General features: G+C 47.8%; 1 protein-coding gene across 25 annotated transcripts in view; it reads left to right on the top strand.

The window, feature by feature from the left end:
- The window catches only part of NCOR2 (nuclear receptor corepressor 2), a 414,582-nt gene that overhangs the window by 358,722 nt on the left and 37,957 nt on the right, over positions 1 to 17,903 (top strand). For all 25 annotated transcript variants that reach the window (XM_084819282.1, XM_084819284.1, XM_084819296.1 and 22 more), the window contains 7 exons: positions 3,414 to 3,534; positions 3,967 to 4,192; positions 13,008 to 13,172; positions 14,205 to 14,341; positions 15,470 to 15,560; positions 15,747 to 15,851; positions 16,698 to 16,801. In XM_084819282.1, the coding sequence (XP_084675408.1) occupies positions 3,414 to 3,534; positions 3,967 to 4,192; positions 13,008 to 13,172; positions 14,205 to 14,341; positions 15,470 to 15,560; positions 15,747 to 15,851; positions 16,698 to 16,801 (949 nt within the window). The remainder of the gene's footprint in view (positions 1 to 3,413; positions 3,535 to 3,966; positions 4,193 to 13,007; positions 13,173 to 14,204; positions 14,342 to 15,469; positions 15,561 to 15,746; positions 15,852 to 16,697; positions 16,802 to 17,903) is intronic.

Here is a 17,903-nt window from a genome sequence, read left to right as displayed (position 1 = left end):
AACATAAGATGAGCCCTGCTGGATCAGACCAAGGGTCCATCGTGTCCAGTGTTGTGTTCACACAGTGGCCAACCAGCTTCCCACAGGAAACCCACAAGCAGGACACGAGTGCAACAGCACCCTCCCACCCATGGTCCCCAGCAACTGGTGTACATAGGCCTACTGCCTCTGATACTGTAGGTAGCACATAACCATAAGGACTAGTAGCCACTGATAGCCTTATCCTCCAGGAATTTGTCTAACCCCCTTCTAAAGCCATCCAGATTGGTGGCCATCACTGTGTCTTGTGGTAGCAATGTAAGCTATGTAAGAAGGGGTGCAAGGGTGCAACCCCTACTCTAGCAGGCCATACGTACTGCAAAGCTTCAGTTCTCCAAGTGTGATGGAAGTGGGTGAGTGAGTCTTGTGATTTGTCAGGAACATAGTCGCTCTGTAAAATCACCAAGAAGCCCCACACATTATCGTAGTCGTTCCATGTGATTCTCACACATTTTCCTGTTCAGGGGCTGTTTTCATGTAGGACAATTAGAGCATCTGAAGCAGCCCCTTGGATGGAGGAAGTGTAATCCTCTTGTATCTGCTGCTTCTGTCCATCTTGACATTTATTACCTCTCATGAATAATTTCTCTCCCATTCGTATTTAGGTCATTCATTCAGGACTGATTGGCTAGTAATTGGGGGAAGGTTTTGCCAGTTCCCAGCATTCCGTCACACTCTAGCATGTAGCTGGCTGTGAGATTATCGGACTTGTAGTCCAACACATCTGGAGGTTGCCAGGTTGGGGAAGACTGCTCTAGAATGATCACAGCTGAGAACCAAGGGGTGAGGCTAGGCAGTTTTAGAGTAGGTTTCATTCTTAATGCCTTGGCTTCATCTTCCTCACCAATGGTGCATCCGTTTTTCTTCCATTTAAGTGAATGGTTGCTGTTCACTCCTGTGAAGAAAACCTAAAACACTGTATTTTAACAATGCTGCAATAAAGGCAAAATCTACCCACCACTTCTGCCCCTGAGGCTGTCACTGGCTGAGTAGCTATGGCAGGATGTACCCCAGTCCCCACACACAATATTAATGCTCCTTCTCTGCACATGCCCCACTCATCATCACGACAGGCATTTTGCTAATATGCTGTAATATTTTGTTGCAAGGTAGATTGTGCAGAGGGCATACAGCTGCACATCTGTGAACCATTCATTTTTGGCTCTGGCAGGCAGTTGAAGCATAGTTGAGTAAGTCACTGAGCTTATTTGGCTGCTGATCATATAAAGGAACTGACCTGACCTCACACATGCACGCGCGCGCGCGCACAGATCATAAAGCACCTTCTTGACTTTCAGACTCTCTCTGTGTCCTTGAACTCTGCACTCTTCTGCTGTAAATCCAGATGCAGATGTTCTTCCCATACTCCCTGTTTCCTCCCTTCTCTCTCTCTCCCCATCTTAAACTTGATTCTTATCTCTCTCTCTCTCTGTCTTACATAGCATGACACTAAGTGAGAACAGAACCAAAACTTGCTGGTTACCAGTTGGCTCCCTTCGGCCCCAATTCTCCTTCAGGCATTCAGCATTAAAGGCAAGCTTGGCTATTCCAGACTTACTGTTAAATAGATATTTGCCTTTCATTGTGTTCAGGTTCTGACGGATCACCATATTTAGCAAGCGTTTATTTCCCCACCTTCAGTTCAGACTTGCTAGGGATCTTGGGGTGGTTTTGTCTTCCTAGGCTGGTTTGCACAAGACAAGGGTGGTTAATAAGCTACGGTAGCTTGTTAACCCCCCCCCACACACACACACACACACACACACGGCTGGTCATGTGCCGCCCGATTTAGCTAATTACCTCCACCAGGTGCAGCTTGTTGTGACATCCAAACCCACAAGGGTGGGTGGCTAGGGTGGTTAACAAACCACCCAACAACCCTAGAATAGGCCATAGGTTATGGGTGGTTTGTTAACCATCCCACCCTTGCTGGGTTCAGACATCACAACAAGCTGTGGCTGGCAAGGATAATTAGATAAATTGGGCAGCATGTGACCGCGCAGGGGTGGTTAAGAAACCACCATGGCTTATTAACCACCCTTGTGTCGTGCGAACCCAGTCAGTCTGTGTAGCTTGGCTTGTTTGCTTGAGTCACCGAGACTTGTTTTTTCTGTAGCAACTTCAGTACCTACTATCTGCTTGTGGCCTACTGAGATCTTGGGTTCAGGGTGTGGGTGGAGCAAGGGTGTAATGGTATGTAGGTTTCCATTGTGGCTGGTCTGGTCAAGGTAGTCTCTCAGTCCCTTCCCATCCTGTGCTTCTTTCTTGGTGGAGAGAAGACGGAGAAAAAAAGAGAAAATGGCCAATTGAACCAGTGCAGCCTTCCCCAACCTGGCATCCCCCAGATGTGTTGGACTGCAGTTATGGGAATTGCAGTCCAACACATCTGGGGGGTGCCAGGTTGGGGGGGGCTGATCCAGTGTCTGTTTTTATTTCCTGTACAAAAGTTGTCTTATGAGCCAGCGTGGTGTAGTGGTTCGGGTGTCGGACTAGGACCAAGGAGACCTGAGTCCAAAGCCCCACTCAGCCAAGATGGGGGTGAGCTTGGGACAATCACTGTCTCTCAGCCTACCCTACCTTACAGGGTTGTTGTGAGGATAAAATGGGCAGATCAGAGAACCATGTACGCCACTTTGAATATCTTGGAGGAAGGGCAGGATAAAGATGTCATTCATTCATTCTGAAATGTATTTCATTTGCAAGGTTTAAAATTCTGTGCTGCTTTATCTGAGATGCACAAAGCAAACTGCAGTATCATGAATTTACCGGCTGAGGCGAGCTATAGAAGAGGCACAGGGAGCTACAGAAGACTAAAGCTACTATCTTGAGCGCTAGGAGTCCAATCCAAGTCACTGCCCCGTATTTTCAGACTTCTCTTTGTTTTATTCATTACAAATATTTTAAAACTGCCCTTCATCCTTGTGGATACCAGGGTACCCTACCATACCATACCCTGGTATGAATACAAGTCATGTCTTTATGACAGGGGTGGGGAAAGTGCTGCCCTCCAGATGTCATCGGACTGTAGTCCTAGTCAGCATAGCCAATGGTGTGGGATGATGGGAGTTGAAGTCTTACAACATCTGGAAGGCCACATGTTTCCCAATCCTGCTTTGTGACGTCCTGATTGGGTCCCTGCGAACACACAGTTTTAAGTTCCCTCTCCTTAACTACAACAAAAATCAGATTCTGGAGCGCTGGTTTATTTTAGCACAATCTCGATCTCTCGATTTGTTCTTGATCTTTGCCAGTGGAGGTGGTGCTGGGAAGTACTGGTCCCTGAGCAGAAGGGGACCATTTTGCCCAGGGTCTCTGTACAAGATTGGGATTTGGAATTGCTGTTCTCAACCGTGGGACTTTGTGTCTCCATGCAGGCTGCTCTCTCCCCGGCCCAGCCTCCTCAACACAACCAGTGACGCCCGGCTCAGCTCCTCGCCTCAGAAGCCGCTGGACTTGAAACAGCTGAAGCAAAGAGCTGCTGCCATCCCGCCCATTGTGAGTAGCGCCTCAAACGGAGCTCCGGCGCCTAACGCAAAGCAGCCTCCCCTTTGCTCCCACTGCGTTTGAAACCTGTGGCTTTGCGAGTGGGTCCCTACACGGCATTAGCCTCTGGGACAGATTGTGTCAGGGATGGGTAATTGGTGTGGGCTTTGTGGCTTCCCACAGCCACCACACGCTTGTCCCAAGACAGAAGGGCACCTGTTGTTCTGTGGGGATGTAACCTGTGCTTTTGTTAGGGCAGTCAGTGTGCTTTCTCATCCAACTTCTCTTGCTGTTCCCTGGACTGGGGGAAAAGTGAGAGGGGCGTAGTGGGGTTAAGGGATTTTTTAAAAAGTTCTCCATGAAGGAACGAAGGTCTAACTTCAGTGGATACCAGCTGCAAATGGCACGACTCATCCTGTTTTTCTCCGCCTCATCTCCCTGCAGATTTCAGAAGGTTTGCTGGAGGGAGCGCTGCAGAGCGGAAGTACAAAGCCTCAGGTGCCTCATCACGCTTTGGCCCTTTACCAGCAGCAGATCACCATGGCCCACGAGTCTGCACGGGAAGACTCGGCCCAGAGCAAACAACTGCAGCAACAGGCTGAAAAGGAGTCCCCTCTAAGCACCAGCCCCAGGGCCCAGAGCAGGAGCCCTGCTGCTGTCGATAAAGAAGGTGAGTGCGTTCTGGGGTCCAGGAGCAGAAAACATGAGGGATGGAAATTCATCTCCCACCCCAACCCTAAGGACTTTCTAAAAAGCCTCCCGCCGCCCCTTGTGCTGTCTCTCGGCAGTGTCGGGCAGGCATGGCTAACTAGAGGGAACATCGTGTCTCACTTATCCCTGATCAAATGCCGAGAGGCGGGTGATCACTTTTATTAATGTCCCCGCAGTTGCATTTGGAAAGGGGCAAGGAGGCCTGGAGGAGGGCCAGAGCCAAGGGGTGAGCTGCTGTCCTCTGCCTGGCCGGGCTTCTTGCGCAGAAGGCTTTTAGTGCTCAGCTGGAGCCATTATTTCTTGGACAATCAATGCTAATGCCCTCACTGGAAGGGCTTCCTGTAAGAGAGTCTCCTTTGCATTCACAGTGGAAATGGCTGGGGCACCTAATGGGCAATTTGCAGCTTTCTACTCCCTCCCTGCGCCTCCTTGGTATTGATAGTCAAACACTTGAGGAGCCGCGACAATTGGAAACCTCATAATGCAGGTTTTTAAATCCATTCACTGCAGGGGTGGCCCATATTTTCAAACTCCTTGCTCTTGTAAGAGAGGGCGAAGATGGGGATTAAGACGTCCTTCCCCCATTTACCGGATCTCTGCTTTTTACTGTATGCAGCCCACACAGGCTTGTGCGCATGCCTAGCCTTTGAGATAAACATTTGAAAATGTGGTTAAATCTCAGAAGACAGAGGATGATTTCAGGAACTGTGTTCACACCACCCAGCTCCTTTTTCCAGGGAAGGAGGGGCAAGCTACCTCCCCACCCCCCCATACCTCAGTATTTTCCTGCTGATCTGCAAAGGTGTGCAGTTTGCTCAAGCAGAGAGCTGCACAGGAATTACTTCTGAGAGAGCACTCCATCTAGCCACTAGAACCCGGGGTCATCCTATGGAGCTGATTGGTGGGAGATTCAGGACAGATAAAAGGAAATGCTTTTTCACACAGCGCAGAGTTAAACTATGGAACTTGCTACCACAGGATGTGATGATTACCACCAACTTGGATGGCTTTAAAGGGGGGTTGGAGGAAAAGGCTATCAATGGCTACTAGTCTTGATGGCTCTGTGCTACCTCCAGTACCAGAGGCAGTGAACCTGGGTGCACCAGTTGCTGGGGTGCTGTTGCGCTCATGCCCTGCCTGTGGGTTCCTGGTCAGCAGCTGGTTGGCCACCATGTGAACAGAATGCTGGACTAGATGGAACCTTGGTCCGATCCAGCAGGGCTCTTCCTATGTTCATGTGAAGTGGCAAGCTAAAGTATTTATTCATGAGAAAATCTGCTGTCGGGGAGAGCTCTAATCTAGTCATGAAGCTGCTTTCAGCTGAGTCAGACCAGCTGGTCCATCCAGCAGCTAGTTACTAGCCCTGTATTGCTTGCTTTTATTTATTTTTATTTTTAAAATTTCTTGGCCACCTTTCAGGGCAGAAGCCCTCCCAAGGGTTTACTCTGCTGCCTCGTATCCATCTAAGTCAGGGGTGTTGAGCCTCTTTCAGCCCAAGAGCCAAATTCAGCTTCAGAGAGGGTCTTGGAGCGCTGCATTCTAGTGCAGGGTGGAACAAAAGGGACAGGGCCAAAATACCAAACATAACATACCAGCATATTTTAGCTTAAAGCTGTTACTGCCAGTGACTAAGCCTTAAGCAAGGTTTTTCAATCTTTTAGTATGGAGAAAAATGCACAAAAGCCAGGAAATCACCAAATGATCAGGGGTGGGGCCAGGGGAAGGGGACACAGCCCAGATTTGGCCTGCGGGCCTGAGGTTCAACACCTTGATCTAAGTGGTGGTTTGACCTGGGTGGTTCTGCCTGCAAAGCGGGTGCTCTTCCCCTGGACGTTGGCTTGCGGCTGAACCTGCTCTGGAGGGAGGTGGCCAGTGTTCCTTGTGATGTTCGCCCAAACCTAACGTCATGGGAAATTGCACGGTGGCGAGTCCCATCATAATAAAGGACTTACTTTCACAACAGGAAAGCTCAGGGAAAGGAGTACTAATGGGGATAGAATCATAATGTTCAGAAAGACTTGGCAGTCCTCTAGGCTGCCTCCTGCTTTCCCCAACTTTTCTTCATTTTAGCAGTATAAATTTAGGGTAGGTGGGGGAGTCATTTAATTGCTGCTCTTTTAAACAGTTGGGAGTCATAAATCCTCACTGATCTACTGCAAATCACCCAGAGATCCACCAGTACATCCAGACGTATCTTCTGCCCATGCCTGATCTACAATACAGGATGCAGCTAGCATCTCTGATGTACATTCTTCCAGCCTCTGTTTAAATACCTCCAATAATGGAGAGTCATCCACCATTCTGATGCAGTCTGTTCCACTGTCCAGCAGCTCATACCATTAAGACGTTTCTCCTAACGTTTAGCCCAAATCAGCTTCCCTGCAGTTTCCCGGGTGACGCCACCCAGAATGCCATGCGAACTGCATCGTCTTGCCAGGTGCAAAACACGCCCTAGGAGTCGCCAGGCAGGGGTTCTTTGTCCCGTGCATCACCTTGTCCCTCGCCCTTGGCTGCTCATTGTGTTTGGTCTCAACCTGCATGCTGTTTGGGATCATTCACCAACTACTGGAGGAATAGAAGGAGCAAATTAAATGGGGGAGGAAACGAGACTTGGAACCAGAACAAATCACACGTACTGAGCCAGTGAATGCAACCCTTCCTAATGTGTATAATTCCCACTCCACCCTTTTGCAGTTTTGCATTTCCTTGTTATGGAATTTGGAATATCATTTGGACGGGGGGGGGGGGGGGCACATGCATAGAAATTACCTTTCCCAGGTCAAAACTGTCCTACTTATAAGGTAAGGAAATGACCCCTCCCCACACAGTGATCCATGTGCTGTCTTGGCAAAGAGGCCAGTATTGCGGGCAATGCGAGTTCAGTGTTCCAGTTCCCTAGGGAGGGAGGGGATGCCTTCCCGCCATCCCATGCTGCCCTTCTCAAGGCAAATGGGGTGCCCAAAAACAGAACCAGCTCTGCTGGTGCTGAACGTCCAACGCCGAACATCTCAAGCTGCTTCATAGGCTGGCCTTGCAAGCAAGCATTGCATCGTGCTTGTGGTATTCCTCGTCCCTCAGGTCTTTTGGCTGGTTCTTTATTGGCCTGGAACTATTCCAGTCAAAGCATTCTCCCCTATACACGCGCGCACACACCCCTACCAACTCTTCCTTCGGGCATGAAGGTCTTTTGCCGGTTTGGGGGCTGGGAGCTTTGCCCATTTGGCTTGCTTGCCTCACGCAGATGGTTCCCTTTTCCCCCCTGTGGAGCAGCCAAAGGCATGGGGGTGGGGCAGTAGGAGAAGAGGAGGGATACGTGAAGTTGAGGCTGTTTGCTTTCTTTTCTTCTGTTGCTTGGCAGCTTAACGCTAGCAATATGTTTCCTATTGATTTAGTCGCCCCTTTTAGCTTGGCCTTTTGAGGGCCGGTTGAAAGCCAAGAGCATTCATTTGGATGACGGGTAGTATAAACGATGTCTCCCTTGCTCCAATTTCAGGGACTTGATAAACGGTAATAGTAGCCCTCTTTCTGGGGATAAGTGCTATATTATCAAAAAGGGCCTGAGTTATGGTCCCCCTTTAATGTACGTTGGGGGGGGCAGAATAAAGCAGCTGCGTTTTAGACTTCAAAGTGTTTTCATCCTTGGTGGGGGTGGAATAGCTTTCTAGATACAATGCACATCTTTTTCAGTCTGCTTTTGCATGAGACAAAAGATCCATTGCAAATAATGTACCTTAGATATAGCAGGTGGTGTGCTCATGCCAGGATCCAGGCCTGCTCTGAGCTTCTGCTATCTCCCATTAGGCATCCCCTGTTTTTCCAAACAGTGATGGAAACAAAACCACATGTTATCCTGGCTCCCGTACGTGCCTTCCAACTTCCGATACTTTGACAGAAGCAGCCACAGAGCTCTCGAGTTCTCCTTGAGCTACCCGCCGCTCAGTGGTCAAGTACATGCTTCTCATGCAGGAGGTCCCAGGTTCGATTCCTGGTATCTCCATTAAAAAGGGTAGCGAGGCTGGGGAAGAGATTTCTCTGCCTAAGAGCCTGGAGAGGCACTTCCAAGAAGTGTAGACAGTGTTCGCTAGGTGGACCAAAGGTCTGACTTAGTGTAATAAGGCAGCTTCATATGTCCACTGAATAGGGAAGTCAACCATATAGCATTCCCTGGGATTGTAGCCTGGACTGTGCACACATGGCAGAGTGTGGATTTGAATCTGGGTCTCCCCAATCCTTATCTGACTCTTACATACACATAATGTATGTGAAGCTCTTCGAAGAGCGTAAAATCTTATATAAATGCGAAGAAGTTCTTCCAAGACTTTAGCTTGGATTAAAGGAGACAGAGGAGAACCTCAGGCTGTGCTGTTTCTCTTTTTCTTGACATCAAGTATGAAATAAAGGCCCACCTCCTCTTTAATCATGTATTGGATTTGTACCAAGGCCTCATGCATCAGACTCCAAAGTTAGAACGGAGCTTTTGTAGAGATGTATCCCTTCTCCACCTTAGCAAAGTCCCACCTTCCCTCTCCCCACACCCCATCCCTGCAGTAGCAGAGCCTCCCCGTGATGGGGCAGTTCTCCATTGCAAAGGCAAGTTGAAGGGCTGTGGTTCCTGCATCCAAACCGTGCATAGTCTTGGCTGTCTCTGTGGGAGAGACAGGGAGAGTGCAACGAGGCAAGAGTTCAGGTCTGCTGCCCTTTTAACTGGGTGGCGCATGGGGAATTACCAAGAAAAATATGCTCAAGCCATTACAGCCAGAGGCCCCCACGTTGCTGTCTGCCTCTAAGCTACACCATTCACTGACGTGTCTCCCATCTGCTTTCATGCCGTCCTTTGAAAGTGTGGATAAAAGCCATATTTCACATCTTAAATCATAAAAGCTGGAAGGAAGATATGGGTGCAATTTAGTCTCCTGGTTCCCAAAACCATGCAGCAGGCTTCCCAGTGAGCAGCTGTAGGAGAGGCAGAAGCTCATGGACCCTTCTGTGGCGGAGTTTTGGGGTGTTGTGACTAGGGATGTACAGATTGTATAAAATCCACCTTGTGTTTTGTGGATTATCCGGCACCTTTTGGTCTGTTGTCCACCCATAGATTTTTTTTGTTTCTGAATTTGCGCAAATTCACAGTTGCAAAAATTTACATTTGCAAAAATGCACACGTTCCCCCCAAATGCGCATTTTCACGCTTTGGCCTATGGGGGAAACACACATTTCTGGCTGGTTTTTTTCTTTTACGTATTTTTCTACAAGAAAATTTGCACAAAATTCAGGAAAGTTAGAAAACTGGTCCGCAAGTCCACAGAATCTGCCTGACATGGGAAAAGCCAGTCCATTGCAGAATCCGTGGATCAGATTCATGAAAATCCAAACTCATTTGGTTCCATTGTGGATTTCTCCGACATCCTTAGTCGCAACCAGACCACGGGAGGACTGCCAGCTTGCCCCATTCCAGTCAGTACACTGTCGTAGCTCAAGTGTTAACCTGGTAGGCAGCACAAAGGACCAAAGAGATGTCTCCTTTTTTCCCTTTGGTAAGGCTTTTTTCTTCCCAAAGGGGCCTGCACAGAACATAAAGTGCAGCAATCTCTCCCTTTGGCCTGAAGGAGAGGACTAGCCAAGCTTTCCGCCTTTTATATTAGTGTATATTTATCACTTTGTGCCTTGACTTAGGGACACTCGGGCCGTTTCTACACAAGGCATTTATCGTGCACTCATGACTGGCCTCTTACGGAAGTTTGCAGGTCCTTTACATGACATTGTCAGCTTCCAGGATGTCTTCAGTGGTTTTTCCCTGTTATCCCACCTTAAAAAAGATCGAAGATAAGGTGGAATATTTAAAAAACACACCATTTCCGCAGTGTGTAGAGCGAGCGTATTGTGATAATTCCACCACTAGATGGCACTGTTTAATTGAAAAAACATAGAAAGCCCCAGTAAGGCTGCTGAGAAAGGCATTTTCAATTCTACATCACGTTCATCATTTAAAGGAGCCAGTCCTAATTGCGCCACAGAAACGAAAGCAAAATGCTGTGGTAGGGCTGTGGGATTTTCTGTTTTAATGTAGAGACACCCCCAGTAAAGCTACATTCCCACGAACAGAGGCAAACAGATACTTATTCATTTGTTCAACTGGGGAGAGCCATAGCTCAGTGATAGAGCCCATGCTTTGCATGCAGAAGGTCCTGAGTTCAGTCCCCAGCATCTCCAGGTAGGACCCATGTCTGAAACCCTGGAGTCTCTGCTATGCTGAACTAGGTAATAAGTAATCCAGTGGCATAACTCAGTGTAAGACAGCATCATATTTTTATTTAAAGATTTATATCCCATCCTTAAGTATGGCTATTATCAGGGCAGCTAACAGTAAAAACAGATAACAAATCCAGAATAAAACAAAAATAAGCACAGCAGATATAAAAGCAGAGCGGCAAATATAAGCTGTTTTAGGCATTGTTTAAAGAGGCATATTCTTCAGAAGGTTATATCCTGATACATTATATAAAGGCGTGCATCCCCCACAAAGAGAATCCTGCTCAGCAAAGCCATACAAGGATGTATTGCTATCTCCTCTGTCTTGCGGTCTAGTGAGGAAAATATCCTTGCCTCTGGTGGGCAGAGATGCAGTGCTAAGATTTGGAACAGGCCTTAGAGCGGCAACTTTCACACAAACAAAACGGTTCACATGTTTCAGTACAAATAGGGGTCTGTACTTCCTGCTCTTTCATCACTTTATTTCCTCTTGGGGTGAGAAAAGTATTGGGAGTTAAAAGCGTTTGGAACGACTGTTCATGTGAACGTGGCCTAAGACACAGTTTTAAGAATGCTTCTAGTTCAGTCTCTGCTTATAATGTACACATGGTCACAAGACAGGCTTGTTAGTAACTACTCATCTGGTTGGCTGTGACGATTTAAGAATTTCCTCCAGGTAACCATTCAGGGAAGTTTTATGGAAGTTGGTGGTGTGTGATTGTTTTTTCTTTTACGCCACAATTGACTGATATAATTACGTTTGGGCAAACAGGCTAATAAAAATTATAGCAGTCTAATAACTTTAGTGGACCTACTTAGGAATGTAGAAAGCTGCCTTACCCTGAGCCAGACCCTTGGTCCATCCAGCCCAGTATTGTCGACACTGACTGGCAGCAGCTCCCCAGGCTTTCAGGCAGGAATATTTCCTAGCCCTACCTGGAGATGCCGGGGATCGAACCTGGGACTTTCTGCATGCAGAGCAGGGGCTCCGCCACTGGCCTACAGCCGTTCAGGATACTTGGGATACTTGCAAGGCTATCCCAAGAAACCTAGATTTATTTATTTAAAACCTTTTTACCCCGCCTCTCTACATATCATGCCTAAGGCATAAAATGACAATTTAAAACCATTAAAATAATCAACATAAAATTAACAAAAATGTAACAAACCAAAAACAGAAGAATCAGCAATAAAGGCAGGAGGGCATGCTGTCACTAACAGAAAACCTGGGAAAAGAAAAATAGTTTTTGCCTGGTGCCTAAGCGATAAAAACTGGTGCCAAGCAAAACTTTTCTTGAGGATGCGTCAGAGGTGGAGAGCGATTATAAAAAATAACCTTTCTCTGGCTGTCACCCACCTAACCTCTGAAGAGGAGGGCCCCTGGAGACGTAATTTTTTCAGCGTGCAAAGCACCTTGCATTTATCCTGCAAAGACTTTGCCAGACCAGTTAGACTGAGAGAGAATAGCCCACATTTATAGATCCGTCTATCCCATTGTAAAGCAATTCATTTCAGGTGATGCGAGATCATGTGAAAAGCTCTGCCTGTGCCACTAGATCTATGATGGCCTGCTCACACATGGAAGCCATCACTTGATCTTGCAGCCATCCAGTGAATATGAGCCAACAATGTGATGTGGCTGCAAAAAAGGCAAATGCTATTTTGGGCTGCATTCATAGAAGCATCACTTTCAAATCCCAGGAAGTACTAGTTCCCCTCTACTCAGCACTGGTTAGGCCTCATCTGGAGTACTGTGTCCAGTTCTGGGCACCACACTTTAAGAAGGATGCAGACAAACTGGAGAGGGTTCAGAGGAGGGCCACAAAGATGATCAGGGGACTGGAAACAAAGCCCTATGAAGAGAGACTGAAAGAACTGGGCATGTTTATTTTATTTATTTATTTATTTATTTATTTATTTCATTTCTATACCGCCCAATAGCCGAAGCTCTCTGTTTAGCCTTGAGAAGAGAAGACTGAGGGGAGATATGATAGCACTCTTCAAGTACTTGAAAGGTTGTCACAGAGAAGAAGGCCAGGATCTCTTCTCGATCATCCCAGAGTGCAGGACACGGAATAATGGGCTCAAGTTACGGGAAGCCAGATTCCGGCTGCACATCAGGAAAAACTTCCTGACTGTAAGAGCAATACGACAATGGAACCAATTACCTGGGGAGGTGGTGGGCTCTCCCACACTGGAGGCCTTCAAGACAAGGCTGGACAGCCATTTGTCAGGGATGCTCTGACTTGGATTCCTGCATTGAGCAGGGGGTTGGACTCGATGGCCTTGTAGGCCCCTTCCAACCCTACTATTCTATGATTCTATGATTCTATAACCCAGTATTTTGCACAAGGTCACCCAGTGAGCATCACAGCTGAACTGGGATTTAAACCTGGGTATCCTCTGTCCAAACCCAGTGTTTTGTCTACCACTAGGCTTCAATAAAGAGACCAGAAATGTGTAAAATGCCACCTCCTGGATGGGCCTTTCTGACTGCCTGCTGGCTTGCTCTTTGCTTCCCCTTGCAGTGAAACCAATGCACTTCACCTCCCTTCCAGAGGGACAGAAGCTGGGTGGAGAGCCAGGCATCACAACCTGCTGGCCTCCAGTACTTCCCTACCAAGGATCATCAAGGGACGTGATCCAAACCTCTCCGCACGCTGAACCCCACGTGTTTCAGTATAACCCCCCAGGTGAGCCTGGCTGATTCAGGTTTGCATATATATGGGCTGGCATTATTATTATCATTATTTATTATGTTTCTATACCGCCCCATAGCCAAAGCTCTCTTAAGTGGTCTGGCTTTGCAGGCACGAGCGACTTGATGCAGTGGAGCTGGGGCTCGCAGGGATGCAGTGCTGGCATTTCGTTATTAGCAAGGTCGTTGATGTCATCTGCTACCCCCCTTAGAGTTCCCTGTTCCCTCCAAGCTTAGCTGAAATCCTCACAGTAGCTGTGGGGAAATGAATTTTCCCAGCAATAATATATTGTTCCTTGTCGTAATGTAAAATATTTTGGGGTGGTTTCTTCTTGAATGGGAAATTAAGACTCATTAGCTTTACAAAAGATCTGTTCCTAGCAGATGAAACTAGTTTCTTTATATGGATCAACACAGATGCTTGTAATTTTGGACTCTCCTTGGGGGCTTGGCTCTGCAGACTATCATGATGGGTGCTTGCATTTCAAAACGTACCGCTGGAGCAGTCCCAGCCATAAGCATCGCTTGGAATGTGGTTTCCACCATGCATTGCTTATAAGCTTCCCTAAGGCATCTCTTTGGCCACTCTTGGTAAACCCATGGAGTGGCAATATTGGTAAAATTAAGCAGAGATTTGAAACCAGGGTAGAAGCGGAGAACAGCAGGAAGGATGGAAGAGACAGATAAAATGCTAACCTGGGTGCTTTAGTAGATCAAGACTGCGCAACTTGAGTATGACCAAACCAAGCACAGGCTGTTAGCCATGTTTTGTAGCTGGCCAAGAGCACAGCAACCTCCTGGCTTAGACAGTCAACAGAACCAGATTTATGGAGCCCGTGGCTGGACCACCATACTTGGGTGGTGAACTGGCTTCAGCTAAGTGGGACACAACTTGTGCAGGCCTGCAGTAGCCAGTCTAGTTAGGAAGCTTGAGACAAGAAGAGAAGTAGATCTTTCTTTAAAAAAAATAACTCCTGATTATAAATATATCTCACTTTATTTTTGCTTTTCTTTTTTCTGTACGCAGGTCACCCAATCTCCTTAAATGTGCATGAAAGTTCTCGGTCGGGCCTCCAAAGATTGTCAGCCATCTCCAACCCTCCCCCTCTCATCTCCACTAAACAGCCCTCCGTTCTTGAAAGGCCCCTCAGTTCTATTTCCCAGGTAAAGATGAAGACATTGGAGCATGGAGGGTGGGTTGAAAACATAGCTTTTGGTGAGTGGGTCTTTTCTTGCCAGCTCAGTCCTTTCGATCTCCAACAGCCCGCTGCGGATTGCAGCATGTGTAGGTGGCCATTTTGAATATGCATCCCCCAGCAGGGGGTTGCCATGGTTTGCTGTGTCATCTAAACCCAGGCAGCAGGGGTTGTTTGAGGGTTATTTGACCATGGGTTATTTGAGGATTGTTTAACCCTCAACCCCAGCCACCCAGGCTTGGATGATACAACAAGCCGCAATCAGGACTTGAATATGGGTGCCCTGATACCCACAGGCACTGTGGATCTTTGGGACGTAAATAAGCCACAATAAGCTGCAGCGATCCTGCAAACCAGGTCACAGCCTAAAATAGGCAATGGGGAAAACAAGAAGGAAGGGACCAGGGAAAGGAACGATGAATGTGGATGAGCAATTGCTGTTCCAACATATTTAACCTGGTTACATTTAAAAATGAGGATTAAGGGAATGCACCACAGTCTATGCAGAAAAGGTGTGAGGGTGTGTTCGAGGAAAGGGGGAAATGTGGTACCACGTGCATGTTCCAGAAGGGGGTTCCAGGCAGAAGGGAACAGGAAGAGAGAATGTGTAGAGACGTTTAATGTAGCGGGAGACCTTTGGGCTGCTGGAAGAGCACAGGCCATAAGCAGCAAGAACATAGAATGATCTGGTTACAGCAGTAACACACTGCACTCTCTTCCCATTTGCAATCCACCGTTTCGATGGCAGGACCATGGCACGTTTGGGTAGTGGATGGAAGGGACATTTGCCTGGCATCGGTCACCACTTGGACGGTTCCATTCAGTTGGGAACAAGAAATGCCAGTCTGAGCATTGCAACTAGGATCCCTAGATAGCCTCTCCTCTTCAGCACTGCCTGTGCCCCATTCTTGGCCCCATCCTTACCAGCCCTTTATTGACCTTCTCCTTCACCTTGCCCTGTCTGTCTGTTGTTGCTTTTTGTACCATGCCCGGCGGTGAAATAAATATTGAACTGCGGCAGTAATTGCTTGGTTCAGGAGGTGCGACTTGTTGCGCTTGGGCCCCCGTAACAAAAGCTCTTTGGTGTGCCTTTCAGGGAGTGCCTCTCCAGCTGCACACTCCATTCAGCTCTGAGCACGCAAAGGTCCCCACAGGCCGGCCTTTGACCATGGACCCCAAGAAGCTGGGTAAGATGATAGGCAACTCCGGGGGACTGGGTGGCTGTGCTGATGTCAACACTGACAGGAGGAGGGGGGCTTGGGATTAATCCATCTGAGGAAAGCAAAGCGAGAACCAGCTGAGAGTGCCAAGTTACCCCTCCACTCCTGGCACAGTGCAGTAAGAGCAATGCATGATGTGCTTGTGTTTTCCAGTGCCTTTCCCCGGGGTGAAGCAAGAGCAGCTCTCTCCAAGGAGCCAGGCTGGTCAGCCTGAAAACTTGGTTGTGCAGACATCGCAGGAGAGCTCTGTCCTTCGGGGTAAGGCCGTTGAGCCGCACAGTCTGAGAGGTTCATGCCTGAGGGATCCCTTGTGGCACAACGGAGGGCACTGCAGCGCAGCTCTCTCAAGTCAGCAGCAGCTGCGCACGATCCAAGAGCTGTGTCCCAGCATCTTTGGAAACATGGTGCAGGTTCCTGGGGCGCACCATTTCTTTAATGTCCCCATAGCCCTTCCCACCCCAAGAAACTGCTTGCACTGCTTGTGAAATTGTGCCAGCCCTGAGGCCCGTGGGCCAAAGCACCCTGCTTGTCTTGTCCCCTGGGAAGAGTTCAAACAGGAGAGGGGGACTGTAGCTCAGTGGCAGAGTCGCCTACACTACGTGCAGAAGGCCCCAGTCTCAGTCCCTGCAGCCTCCTGTTAAAAAAGTATCAGGTAGCAGGTGATGGGAAAGTCCCTGTACCTGAGACCCTGGAGAGCCGCTGCAAATTAGCATAGGAATATTTATTCTGTTTGTTTACTGCATTTCTCTACTGCCTTTCTGAAGCTGACCAAGGCAGTTTACAAGAACGACAGAAAATTAAAACCATAATCAGAAAAACAACATAGTAAGACATTAAAAAACAACCTTAAAAGCCATGACAACAATGTAAAAAAACCAAGCTGAAAATACTGGGCTAGGTGGACAAGAAGTCTGACCTGGTATAAGGCAGCTTCCTATGTTCCTAACCTCTAGCCTCCTACATTAAGCGTCTCCAGGAATGCCCCTGAAGCAAGCAGGCAGCTGCTCATGGCTGCGGAACAGGCATTGCCCTGTCAGCGCCTTTGCTTGCAGTGACCAGACCCCTCCAGGCTTGCAGCCTTTCTGATTTTGTTGTTTCCTGCAGGTACCTCCTTGGGCGCATTGTCTGGAGGAAGCATTACAAAAGGCATCCCTAGCACACGGCCGCCGTCAGACTCTCCCATCACATATCGAGGGTCCATCACGCATGTAGGTATCTTATGTGCTCTGGTTTTTCAAACTGCGTTTGTTGAAAACTGATTAGACGTTCTTCATTGACAAGAGCAGTAATAGCAGGCGGGCTTCCCTGGAAGACAGCTTAGCCACCATTATCCTTTTCCCCCTGCCGTAGGTGGGTGCAGGGAGTGCTGGATGCGTACATGAGCACAGTCTGAACTCGTGCAAAGAGGTTACTTTGCACAAGCGGCCTGGAAGTGTGCTGTACTTCACATGGGAATTCCTTGGTTGACATTGATGTGGAGCGGATTCCCTGAATGTACAAAGTTAGGGAACCGCTGCCGTAATGGAGTGCAGTGCTTGCCTCCAAGGCAGTAGCCTTGCAGTAGGGCATAGGAGCAGGAGGTGAACATATCTCAGTGTGCTTTGCAGGTTTTCTTCATTAAGAACCTCCCCGTTTACTATTATCAGCTTCTGAGACCCTCCTCAAAAGTGCCTCCTCCAAGGGAGGTTCAGACGATGGCAACAAGGGAGGGGGCCTTCTCAGTGGTGGCCCTCTGCTGTGGAATGCTGTCTCCAGTGAGCCCTGCCTGGTGTAACGTTGTCATCTTTTTTGGTGCCGGGTCAAGGTGTTCCTCTACTCCCTGGCATTTGGAGGCATGTGATGGGTTTTTATTATGGTGCATACTGATGTTTTGGGTTTTTTAAAAAAAATTATGTTTGGTATATTTTATATGTTTTAATAATTGTATAAGTCACCTTGGTCTTTTTAAAGAGAAAGGCAAGTACGAAATTCTAGTAGCAGTAGTAGCATTAATAGGGGCATGCACAACTGTTCTCATAGCAACATTTTGCCATACCTTCTCCATAAGCTTTGGAAACACCTTTTTTTGTCTGGAAGTTGTGCTTGGGATACTTGGTGCAACTTTCTCCTCTTGTGGCAAAAACGTATGCTCAAAGTAGGTATAGGATGAAGTTGCTCCCCACTGATCGTCAGCTGAGATGTCATGGAAGAAAATGGAAGTAGATTCGCTCCTAGAGGGAGTGGCTCAAATCACAGTCTTATTGTAAGTTGTCCTGAGAACTCGGTTATACAGCAATATATAAATGCCTAAAATAAATCAATAAATTCTAA

The sequence above is a fragment of the Heloderma suspectum genome, chromosome 13, assembly GCF_057233095.1.
Source record: "Heloderma suspectum isolate Gila_16-S chromosome 13, 16-S_ref, whole genome shotgun sequence".
NCBI classification, from domain to species: Eukaryota; Metazoa; Chordata; class Lepidosauria; order Squamata; family Helodermatidae; genus Heloderma; species Heloderma suspectum.
The sequence above is the reverse complement of the archived record's forward strand: the minus strand, read 5'-3'. Positions and strand labels throughout refer to the sequence as shown.